The 12,531-nt window shown below is 55.6% G+C and overlaps 1 protein-coding gene across 10 annotated transcripts in view; it reads left to right on the top strand.

Annotated features, from left to right (window-relative positions):
* The window catches only part of SLC29A1 (solute carrier family 29 member 1 (Augustine blood group)), a 201,883-nt gene that overhangs the window by 52,633 nt on the left and 136,719 nt on the right, over positions 1 to 12,531 (top strand). For 7 of the 10 annotated variants that reach the window (XM_050950035.1, XM_050950037.1, XM_050950034.1 and 4 more), the window contains one exon: positions 1,269 to 2,514. In XM_050950035.1, coding sequence (XP_050805992.1) covers positions 1,269 to 1,380 — 112 coding nt within the window. In that variant the 3' untranslated portion in view covers positions 1,381 to 2,514. Of the gene's footprint in view, positions 1 to 1,268; positions 2,515 to 12,531 lie in introns of those variants that run through there. The other 3 variants (XR_007773967.1, XR_007773969.1, XR_007773968.1) reach the window with 1 other exon arrangement.

The following is a 12,531-nucleotide window of genomic DNA, read 5'->3' as shown; positions in this document are numbered from 1 at the left end:
TCCCAGCAGGGTGTGGGGATGGGATTACTGCTGCAGAGAAGCCCTGATGGGAAGCAGTCAGCATCCTCCCTGCCCTTCGCTGTGGCTACCCTTCGGCCCCCTTTCCTTCCAGAAGCAGGTGCCCTTCCTGCCCCCTTTCCCTCTCCCCATCACCAGTGTGTGAGATTATCAAGTGGCAGCCATGCCAGCACTTCTCCCTGCTCCTGGCCTGGCCAGCCTGGTTCCTAACCCCAGCCCCTGCTCCACATACAGCATGAGCTCGACCCCAGGCTCAGCTTCAATCCCATGTGACTGTGTGTGACACCCTGGCCCAGCCCCCGCATTCCTCACACAGCCTGAAACAAACATGTTCCTGGTTTGGGCACCACCCTCAGCGCAGACTTCTGCTCTTCCTCCCATGTTCCAGCAGAGGGAGCACGAGAGCACCACCGACTGATTGTGCCGGGCCTATGTCCACTCTGCCAGTGCTTTTCCAAGGCCTGGGCAGTTCAATGAACTCACTTCCCGAGCACATTCCTAGTGGAGCAAAAGGAGCCCAGGCCCTCCTGCCTGCCACCATTGGTGGCCTTTTGCAGGCTGCTCCCCCTTGCATGCCATCCTGTCCCCTCCTTTCCTACAGTGTCAGTACCCCAACCCTGGGAGGGTCTTGCAAACTGGACTAACTGTTCTCTGTCAGGCACTTAAGGCTTCTCTCTGGTGGTAGAACAGTTGGTCTCTAAAGGGGCCTGGCTCCCCTGGCCACAGGGCAGGGAGAAGAGCCTGTGTGTGCCCCAGGGTTCCCCCCCAGCCCCTCACTCGGACCCACAAGCAGGGGTTAAAGCACAGATCTGGGAGTCAGGAGACCTGGGTTCTCAGCCCATCTCTGTTACAATGGGTGAGGTGTCCAGCAGAAATATCTTAACTACTCTGTGCCTTGGTCTCCTGATCTGTGTGGGGACCCCAGAGCTGGAACAACGGGGTGGGGGGCGGAGATGGGGGGCGGGCAGCCCACCTGCTCTAGTTCCCACACTGTTCTGCTGAAGTGCACATTGAGAAGCCCTTTAGGTTCCTCCCAGCCCTTCTGCTGGGGGTGGCACAGGATCATTCCCCAAGGACAACTCCAAGTTCATTCCAGGTCCTCGTTCCCTTTCCCTTTGGCGCTGAGAATGGAGGGGGAGATGTGGGGAGTCGCAGGGCACTGATTCCTGCAGGAGGGCTTAGGACAGGAGCCACCAAGGGTGGGGGCTGGTGCATAGTTCCGATGGGCTGATGCTTCTCTCTTCCCCCAGGAAGGTGCTCACCCACGAAGCTGAGACGGCTGGAGCCATCATGGCCTTTTTCCTCTCGCTGGGCCTGGCGCTGGGAGCCGTGTTCTCCTTCCTCTTCCGGGTGGTGATCTAGCGGAGCGGCAGCATGGACACTGAGGCCGTGCTTGGCTCAGCTTCTCGTCCCCTGGCCAGCGCATAGAGGCTACAGTGCTGGGGGGACGTCTCCTGTGCACTGCTATGAACTCTCACTGCCTTAGCAGACCTTATGCCCTGTGACCTGGGGAGTGACCTCCACCTGCCCTGAGGATGGCTTGGGGCTCCTAGGGCTGGGCCACTTTGCCCCACCCTGGCTTGTGTGATGGCTCCAGTACCTGTGTGCCATCATGTGCCCCCCGTACTGTATGTGACCGCTGGATCCCACACACACAGATCTCCCCCTGCCTAGTGTTGTGTGACTTCCTCCCCATGCACAGATGCCAGGATCCTGCCTCGAATTCATATCACACCCACCAAGTCTGGGGTCCTTGGCTCAAAAGAGAAGAGAGTGCCTGGGGTCGCTGCTCCCTTGGGGGCTGCTTGTGACTTTCTCTCCCCATCCTGGCCTCCTCTTGAGGTGGCCCTGGAGAGCTCACCCGTGTCCAGTTTCTCTCCCCCTGCCCCCAGCAAGGGAAATGAACTAACCCCCATGCCTGGCTGAGGGAAGAGGAGCCCTGCAAACTGTACCCCTGCCCACTCCGCCATATATACATGTGTGCTGCCCATCGCTATAGCTGCTGAGCATCTCAGACACTTGTAGCTTTATTCCTCCCCGTCCCTCCCGAGAGCTAGGGAAGTGTCATGACCCCAGACTCCAGATGAGGAAGTGGGGCAGGGCTGGAGATAGAGCCCAGGTGTCTGGTGTACCAGTCAGATGCCCCAATTACTGCACGTCCTTCCTCTTCTGCCTTAGCCTTTCCTCTGCTCCTGACCTCCCTCCAGGTGCCGTTCACCCCAGCTGCTTGCACTGCCTCAGACTTTGATCTGCCCCCCTGCGGCAGTCCCAGACTTCCCCAGGAGGAGGTGCTGCAGGAGTGGAGCAGGCACGCTGGCAGTGGGGGGTGCCCAGAGAGTGAGAAGGCCAATGTAGAACCGCACTGCCAGGAGCCACCCCATGCTCCGCGAGGCCTTGCCTGGCTGAGTGCCCTTTGGCGTGGGCATGGGCTCGGCCCGTTCATCTCTGTAAATGTATCTGTACAGTTGCCATTTTCTATACAAAGAGTGAACATGCCTCCTCGTGTGTCTGCCACTGACTCCCACGCCGCCACGGGGGAAGGGGAGCGCAAGCACCCTACAGCCCTCAGTCATAGGCATCAGCCCCTGCAGAGCTGGGCCCCTAGGGCTGAACGGGGGTGGGGGCTGGTGTGAAGACATTTTGGTGTCTGTCCTCAGCCCCTATTCAGTTCACTCCCACTCCCATTTCAGGGGGGCCTCCATGGGCAGTGAGGGGGCAGGGGGTCCCAACCATATCCCCGGCATGTGAACACAGGGCCAGTACTTTGAGTGCTGAGACCAGGCTGTGGGGGGTGGGGGTCTAGGGCAGTACTGGCAGGCTGGGGAGATGGAGGTCTGGGCTGGTACTGGCAGAGGAGTGCTGGGCTCTGATGCCCTGAGAGGTGGCAGGTGCATTGGCTGAGCTGTTGCGCCACCTAGTGACCACAATAGTGAGCTGCAGTGTCCTGTCCTTTCTGAGCATCCCTGCACCTTTGCCTCTCCTGGAAGCAGTTTCCCCAGAAACATTCTCCCAGCTCCCGCTCCTAGGGGCAGCGATGGTTCCTCTGAACACTTGCCCCTGACACAAACATACACCTGCCAGCTTCACACCAGCATAGCCCTCTGATGCCCCCCCCATCTACACCGCCTGTAACCCATGTCCAGGATTGCAACTCTCCCTGGCACCAAACCTAGTTGTGCAGAACCCCCAGGGTTTGCTCTTTGATTCTCCCCTGAGGTACGTGTAGCGGCCAATGAAGGTGTGATTGCAGCTCGCGGAGGCATACTCACGTGAGCTAGCACAACCAAACCTAGCAGTGAAGACACAGCCACACAGGTGCAGCTGCGGCTGCAGCTACCTGCTCTTCTTAGCCATGCTAAATTCAAACTGGCTGGGGCACATGCCACGCTGCAGTCACACCTATTGCAGTGCAGACATAGCTTTGAGAATTTGTGTTACCTCAAGTTAATTGAGTGCTATTGTGCCAGCCTAGGGTGAACCACAATTGTTTGTGTCCTGGACAAAACATGCCTGGAATGTCTAGCTTAGTACACACAATTGTGTTTGGTACTGTGCATTCATTAGCAATGACCTCCAGTGACAGCAGGATCACAACCACTGATGTAGCCACAGGCCACGTCTGCACTCAGAAGTAATGTCGACCCAGCTATCTTCCTCAGGGGTGTGAAAAATCAAGTGTAGACAAGCCTGTACCCTGTACTGCAGGTGTCTGAGTCTGTCCCCAAAACACACATCACAACCATGGAGGAGGTGAATGGCCCATGGGATGGTTGTGCCACTGATCTTTCCTCCCGTTAGATGAGTAACCCCTGGTGACACCGCCTCTGTCCCAGCTTCCTTCTAGCAAAGGCCCAAAAGTTACATCTCATCAGCCCTGAAGACCACCCCCACTCACACCCCACCATACCTCAGCCCTGTGCTGGAGGGACCGCAGGTTTTCCAGCATACTCACTCCTTGGCCTTACTGTTTGGGGGGACGGGGACTGAGGAGAGGCTCATTACAATAGGGGTTTGTGAAGGCTGCTTTTGTCTGCCTAGTGTTGTACACACCCTGAACACATGATTCACAGGGGTCACCAACCAGCTGGACAATAGGAGTGACATACACTCAACACTGACCTGAACTGCTATTCTTCCCACACAGCTCTGTCTGCCCCTCACCCTGACCTGCAGCCCCCCTGCTATCTTGGCGCTGGGCTCCCCTCACACAGCTCTGCCAGTGCCCCTGCAGCTCCCCCACTATCCCAGCCCAGGGCTCCCCTCACACAGCTCTGCCCATGCCCCTCACCCTGCTGCCCCTCTGCTATCCCAGCCCTGGGCTCCCTTCACATAGCTCTGCCCGTGCCCCTCACCCCTGACCTGCTGCCCCCTGCTATCCCGATGCTGGGCTCCACACAGCTCCGTCCATGCTCCTCAAACCTGACCTGTAGTCCATCTCCCTCTCTCCACACACTATTCCAGTGCTGGGGTCCCCGGAGGTCTGCATATCCCATATCTCTGGCTCAGCACAGAGCTCATGCCCATGACCTCTGGAAAATCAGGCAGAATCGTGAGCTCATCGGCCAGGTTTATAACAGCAGTCACATTATCCAGTCATTCTACCCATGGCCCTGAGCCCTAGAAGAGTTGCTGTCTCCCTAAGGCCAGAAAACAAGGGCCTTGTGTGTGAGAGGCGCCGGGGGGAGGGACACACACCAGACATCCAACCCCAGGGCCCAGACATTCCCCTGTGTTTCCCTTCCGGCCCTGGCATCTCATTGCTACCCCTCCCCACCCACCTGTCCCAGGATTACTGACACTGTAACCATGCATTCAGTCTGGAGATGGAACAGCTGAGCTGGCAGAGGAACCTTCCATGGGACAGGATGTGTCCGGGGTGGAGATGGCATGGCAGGTTGTGCTGGGATCTCAGCAGGGGTTCAGATCAGTTCCACTCTGTGAGGAGGAGGCCAGAGGACACGTGCTCCTGTCCTACATCCCTGGGGGTGTTCATCCCAGACTAACGAGGTCACTTCCAGCCTAGGGCTCTCCCGGACATGCTCATGAGGAGGGCAACTGGGGAGACCCCCAACGGTGGGGAACTCTGATCTCCTCATAGGCATTTGCTGTCTGATTCCAAAGGCTTTTGCCCAAATGAAGCTGACTAGCGCTCCAGTACCCCGTTGCCTGTTTGGGAAGCAGGGTCCAGACAGGGGCGGCTCCAGGCCCCAGCACACCAAGTGCATGCTTGGGGCGACAAGCCATGGGGGGTGCTCTACTGGCGCCACAAAGGCGGCAGGCAGGCTGCCCTCGGCGGCTTGCCGGCGGAGGGTCCGCTGGTCCCGCGGCTTTGGCGGACCTCCCACAGGCACGTGCTTGGGTTGGCAAAATTCCTAGAGCCGCCCCTGGGTCCAGAGCAGCACCTGCCCAGCTGCAGACTGGAAACATGCAGGAAAAGCAGGGGAAGGCCATTGGGAGAGACCGGAAGTGTGGTGCACGAGGTCTCCTCAGCTAACCCCTGTTCTCAGCTCTCCTTTGGGCTTCTAGAAAAGCCATCATCACCTCAATGGTGACATTTGCCTCAATCCAGGGGTGAGGCTGTCCGGTTCATCACATGTCTGCAGGATGCCCTCAGCCCTAATGGGAAGCACGTCCTTCCTTCCCTCCCTAGAAGTCCTGGACCCCACTTTCCCTGAGCTGCCTCTGATGGGATCGCGTTGGAATTGCTCCCAAGGATCACAGGCCCAATACTTCTGGCAAGAGAGATTCTCCTTGTGGCTGGACCTTATGGAGCAGAAGGCTCTAAGTCCTGTCCCCACTGCCCAGCAGGGGGTTTGAGGGGTGCCACAGAGCAACCCCTGCCCAGGCATGGGGCCCATGGGTTTGTTACAGTGGAGGCTGCATTGTGACTGAAATGGCTCCCCCATGATGTGGCCCAGCCAGTGTGGATGGAACCCAAACTGGGTCATAGCATCAATCCCTGCCTGGACTGATCATGGTTACCACCCCACCTGCAGTGGCCAAGCCCCACCAGGGAGGAATGTGCTCCAGTCACAGTGGAAATGCCTTTACTCAATTCACACTGTGAAGAGAGGCTGAGAGGCCCAGACATCCCCAGGGCAACTATGTGAGTACCAGGTTCACAGTCCCTCCCTGTTACTTTTTCAAATATATGATTGTGGAACTCGGCGGCCGCTGTGCCCGACGACGTCCCGGTGCTCGGCTCCCCCCGCGCACAGCACCCGCACCAGGATGTACTTGAACGTGCCGTCCCGGATCGATCTCCACCGTGGGCACCGACTCTAGCTGCCCGGCCATGGCCAGTCCCTCCCTGTTGCAGGGCCATCGGTTGTGTTTCCACTGGCCCATGTATGCTGGGTCCCTGCTGGTAACACAGCATTGCAAATACCTGTCATACTGGAGACTGGGCACTCGGTGGTGCCATGGGGAGGGGTCCGGAGCTGCAGGCAATTCCATTCAATGAGACTTTGGGCTTGTCTACATCAGAAAGTTGCAGCGCTGGTGAGGGAGTTACAGCGCTGCAACTTAGGAGGTGTACACATCTGCAGGGCACCACCAGCGCTGCAACTCCCTGTTTGCAGCGCTGGCCGTACTCCCGTTTTGTCTCGGGTGTAGAGGATCCAGCGCTGGTGATCCAGCGCTGGTAATCAAGTATAGTCACTTACCAGCGCTTTTCTTGACCTCCGTGGAATAAGCAGGTATCCCAGCATACCTGAGGAAGCCTCTGGTAATCAAGTGGTCTCCTTCCCCGGCTTGCTCTCGCGTTCCCCGAACCCCGAGCAAGCAGGTCTCCTTCCCTGAGGTTTGCTGGGTGGTTCCGGGAAGGCGAGAGCAAACCGGGGAAGGAGACCAGCTTCGCCGCGGTTTGCTCTCGCGTTCCGCGAACCACCCTGCAAACCGCAGGGAAGGAGACCTGCTTGTTCGGGGGTTCGGCGAACGCGAGAGCAAACCGGGGAAGGAGACCAGCTTCGCCGCGGTTTGCTCTCGCGTTCCCTGAACAAGCAGGTCTCCTTCCCTGCGGTTTGCAGGGTGGTTCGCGGAACGCGAGAGCAAACCGCGGCGAAGCTGGTCTCCTTCCCCGGTTTGCTCTCGCGTTCGCCGAACCCCCGAACAAGCAGGTCTCCTTCCCTGCGGTTTGCAGGGTGGTTCGCGGAACGCGAGAGCAAACCGCGGCGAAGCTGGTCTCCTTCCCCGGTTTGCTCTCGCGTTCGCCGAACCCCCGAGCAAGCAGGTCTCCTTCCCTGCGGTTTGCAGGGTGGTTCGCGGAACGCGAGAGCAAACCGCGGCGAAGCTGGTCTCCTTCCCCGGTTTGCTCTCGCCTTCCCCAAAACCCCTTGAAGCCGCCCAACAGCGCTGCAGTGTGGCCACATCTAACACCACTTGCAGCGCTGGTTGCTGTAAGTGTGGCCACTCTGCAGCGCTGGCCCTATACAGCTGTACTAATACAGCTGTAACAACCAGCGCTGCAAAATTTTAGATGTAGACATGGCCTTAATTGACATGACAAACTATTCAGGTGTTGCCAAAGGGTAGGTAGATCCTGTGTCTGAGGGAGATCCCTGCACTGCCAGCCTCGGGACTGAGGGGGAAGTTATGGCCTAGAGACAACCCCTCCCACTCCATCTTGAGGCCCAAACTGGTTCACCATGGAGGACAGCAGTTACTGGCTCAGGTAGCTGACAGACGTCACCCTCCTTTCTCTTGTTTGTTTTGGAAACAGGAGCTTAACATTAATGAGTGTTTGCAAACAAACCAAAAGCCAGAGCAAGGGAGGGAAAGAGACAGGCAAGTGTGGAAACAAGCTGAGGTCTGGACAAATGGAGTGATGTCTAGTGGTTAGAGCTGGGGTGATTGGGAGTCAGGACTCCTGGGTTCTATTCCAATAGTTTGTCCTTATCTAGCATGTTCTGTTGAAAGTGCTTTTTTTTTTTCACCGATAAACCAAGGTCATTAAATCAGGGCAGCTCCCTAGCAGGGACATGCTTAAACCAATTTAAACTCACTCCAGGGTGTTGCACCAAGATGGAGATAATTAAATCAGTGCAAAAACTGTGCAGCTCAGGCCTTTCAGTGCTTCACAAACAGGGGCATTTTACAGAGGGGGACTCTGAGGTCCAGGGATGGGGAGGTCCCCCCAGGTCACACAGTGCCTAGGTGACAGAGCCAGGAGTCCTGTCCCTTGGCTTTAACCACTAGACCAGACTGTCCTCCCTTCTGAGATGCGGGCCTGCCTGGCTCCCTGCAGCAGGGAGCTGATCTCATCATGAGTTTGTAAAGCGCCAGTACGTCTAGGAGGTGGGGTAAAACTGGGGGGCATTTCCCCCACCCCATCTTGAGCCCCCCCCCCCCCCCGGGTGCAGCATCCCAGCACCTGGGGCCCATCCCCTTCCCTGAGCTGGCAGGAGGTTGGGGGGCTCGATAGGTGCCAAGATGGCAGCCACAGCTCCCTCCCCGGGGACATCTGGCTGCAGGGCAGCCTGGGGGTAACTGCGAAGGGGAGTGGGCAGCAAGGGGGGGACCCTCCCAGCTAAGCTCCCCTGCACCAGGGCTCCCCCTTGTGGTGCTGCAGTGCATGCACGGGGCTGCTGCGCCCATTGCGCGTGCCCGGGGGGATGGGGGGGCGCGGGGGCGGGCGCTAGCATGGAAGCTGCTGGAAGAAAGTTGCAGCACAGCCCGGCCAAGACACCGGTGTCCCTCCGCCGCCTCTCACAGCAGCTCAGGAAATAGTCCCGCCCTCTCCTCCCCCGGGTGCCACAGCCCGCGGTGACGGTGCAGATCGCAGCCTGCGGCCGGACGGGCGCCCGGCGAAGCGCCGCGGGGGGAGCGGCGAGCGCGGCCGCCTGGGTTCTGCGCCTGGCAGCGGGGTTCCCCACCCCCGCCCCCGGGGCTCGCCCGCAGAAAGGGGCGCAGGCAGCGGCAGCTCGCGGGGAGCAGCGTTCCCGGGCCCTGCTCAGCTGGCCGCGGCCTCCCTCCCTCCCGTGCGAGGGCGCAGCAGCCCCAGGAGGGAGCGCGGGTAAGCGGCCCTGAGCCGGGTCAGGGCTCTGTGGTCCCCCAAGCTCTAGGCAGCCCCCGCCGGCGGCCCCGGATCCAGGGCGTGGCCTTCACCGCCTGCCTCTGCACATTTCCTCCTGAATTAAGAGAGAAACGCGTGTGGGCCCCACACTGATGCGATTGGGACTCCCAGGGAGCATCTGCCCCCTACAGGCAATACCCCGCCCAGAATTCAGCAGGGAGGAGGGACTGTCCCTCCCCCAGGGGCAGCAGAGATGGATGGCGCTGTGCTGCAAAGCAGCTTGCCACCTGAATGGGACAGGCATGACAAAAGGACGCGGGGGTCCAGCCCCGAGCACCAAGCCCCAACTCTGTATTTGAGGCCAAGCATATTGCACAGCTCCATCCTGGTGGCTGTATTTACCCCTGGCCGACACAACAGGGTTCTGTGCTTCGGTTACTTCTCAGCAGCTCTTAAACACTTTATAATGCTAATGAAGGGCCTAACTCTCCATCCTCCTCATTGACACGGCGGTGGTCTAGAAGTGAGTGTAAAATGCTCCCATTCTAACCTGGTGGTGGTTTTATACCTGCTTTTCCCTTGGCCCACATGATTTTGAATTTAACTGGTAGTCTTGTTTTAGGAGGACCAGAACTGGAACATCATGGCAGCTGAGAGTTAGGAGTGAGGGATATCAGCAGAGTTGGGAGTGGGGAGCCCCAGGCTGGGACAGCAGGGAGGCTGTTGGTCAAGGGTGAGGGGCCCTGGCATAGCTGTGTATGGGGTGGGGAGCCCAGGGCTGGGATAGCAGCGAGGGCTGCAAGTCAGGGGTGAGGGGCATTGACAGAGTTTGGGAGTGGGGGGCAGGGCTGGAATAGCAGAGGCTATTCTACAAACTGTTGAATTAAGCAGAGCATCAGAAAATCATTGTTCACCAAGGAGAAAAAGTTATTCCTGTTAAGTCCAAACACTGGTTCCAGAACCAAAAGTATATTTAAAATAAAATCAACACACAAAGCTAACTGCAGATGCTTGTGGGATTTCGGAGGCTTTGATAAAATGTGGGTGCTCCTGTTTTACAAACTAACCCTCAACTGTTGGGCTTTCTGTAATCCGCTCCTATTGAGTGAAGCTGGGGGCTTGCCTTTGGTAGCAAACTTATCCCAGTTTGCTAACAAAGTTTGCTAACAAACTGCTAACTCAGTTTTTATACCAATTTAACTGGGGGTACGTCTACACTTTAAAGTGGGAGTGTAATTTCTAGCTCAGGGCTGTATGTGCGCTAGCTTTGATGAAGCATGCTAAAAACAGAACTGCTGTCTGGGCAGTGGGATGCGTTAGCACCCTGAGTTAAGTACCAAGAATACTGGACAGGATTGTACTGGGGGCAGCTACCTCGTCCTACCATCTGTGCCACTGGGTCTGTGCTTCTATTGTTAGACCATTAGAGTGGTCGAAGCTGCCACACAAACGTCTATCTGAGCTGACCCCTCCAGAAGAAAATCCAGTGTAGTTAAATTGCTATAACCCTCTAGATACCCTTATGAAGATACTATTTATTCCAATATCAATGTTTTAGTGGTATAAAGTTCTTTCTGCTGATTTAGTTACATTGGTGCAAAAATAGAGAGTAGACCAGCCCACAGTTCAACTAAAAATGATTTAGTCACTACAATACAAACCCCTAATGTAGTTTTGTCTGACATGGTAAATTATCAGATTATAGTGAACCAGGGCTCATCTATCCTTGAAATGCTACAGCGGGGTTCTCCCATCGGTATGGGAAATCCATGTCCCCAAGAGGTGGTAGCTAGGGCGACAGAAGAATTCTAGCATTGTCTACACTGGGGGTTAGGTTGGCTTAACTAAGTCGCTCAGGGAGATGGATTTTTCACCATCCTAAGCAATGTACCTGGATCAATCTAATGTTTTAGTGTAGGACAGACCCCAGTTTGAGCATGGATTATAGTGGTTTAAATACATCTACATGAGGGGTTTGCCCTGGTGTAGCTACTTACATTGGTGCAAAAAGCCCATGTGTAGACCATCCCTAAGGCAGTGTCTATAAACTGGGCTGCTGAGAGCAAGAGGCATTGCGCAGGGTTTCTTTCCCTCATTTGAAATCTGCTCCCACCTTGCCTCAGCCCCTGCTGGATAATTGAACTGCTTCTCGCCAAGGGAGAAAGAAGATAATACCCACCTGATTTCCACACACAACTGTGAGCTTGCAAACCTACCGTAAGGCCCTTCAGTGAAGCAGCCAAGGGCATTTGCACCCCAAGAAGGCTTGTTATGCTGCTTCTACTGTAATAACTGTGTCCACACCAGCAGAGTTGCACTGATTTAACTCTGTTGGTTTCTAAATCAATACAATTACCACAATGCAAAAACATCGCAGAGACCTAAATACTACCCCTCAACACAAGCAGGTAGAGTGCCGGCTTCCACCCCAAAATATGATGGGGCAATTTGATCTGTGGCATAACTCTGTGCCTTTCTGTGCCCCATGGAACTCATCAAGTAGTGAACCTCCTCCTGAGAGCTGCAAAGGGCACAGGAGGGAGAGAACATGGGATGTTCTTCTAGTGGGGTCCATCCAAACTCTTTGGGGACAATTGCTCCAGGATTTCACAGGTGCCAGGTGGGAGTGCATGGAGGAAGCTCAGTAGGCGCCTCCAAAGCTTCATAGATTTTTAAGGCCAGAAAGGACCACCTCTTCTGACCTCCTTGGTAACATAGACCATAGAACCTCACCCACTGATTCCTGCAGCAAGCCCTTCACTTCTGGTTGAGCTAGAATGTATCTTCTAGACAGACAGACAGACAGTCTACCTGTAAAGACCACAAATGATGGAGAATCCTCCACATTCATAGGTACTTTTTTTCCTCCCAATGGTTTATTACCCTCACTTCAAAATTTGCAACTTATTTCTAGTCTGAATTTGACTTCATTGAGCTTCAGCTCCAACCAGTGGATCTTGTTATGACTTTTCCTGTGAGATTAAAGAGGCAGCTACTATCAGAAGTCTCTTTCCCTGTAGGTACTTGAATGTAGATTGTGATCAAGTTCTCTCACTATCAGGCATGCTTTCAAGACCTTGAATCATTCTTGTTGCTTTCTACTGAATGCTTTCCAATTTGTGAACATCCTTCTCCATTTACAATTACTCTTTGCAATCCATTAGTTAATAATTTTTAATCCATTTAATATGGGTCATGTTGATTTTTGTATAGTGCTACATTTTTTTAATCAAAATGTCATGTGGGACTGAGGTCTTGTCTACATTACTACTTTACAGTGCTGAAACTGTCTCGCTCAGGAGTGTGAAAAAACACCTCCCCAAGCGATGCAAGTTGCAGTGCTGTACAGTGGCAGTTCACTGCTGTACAGTGCACCAGTGCTGGGAGACCCTCCCCTCATGAGGGTGGTTTTTTTACAGCGCTGGTGCCATGACTACACAGCCATGTTAAAGCGCTGCCATGGCAGCACTTTAATGTTGGTAACGAAGACGTACCCTATG

Source organism: Gopherus flavomarginatus, chromosome 4, assembly GCF_025201925.1.
Source record: "Gopherus flavomarginatus isolate rGopFla2 chromosome 4, rGopFla2.mat.asm, whole genome shotgun sequence".
NCBI classification, from domain to species: domain Eukaryota; kingdom Metazoa; phylum Chordata; order Testudines; family Testudinidae; genus Gopherus; species Gopherus flavomarginatus.
The sequence above is the reverse complement of the archived record's forward strand: the minus strand, read 5'-3'. Positions and strand labels throughout refer to the sequence as shown.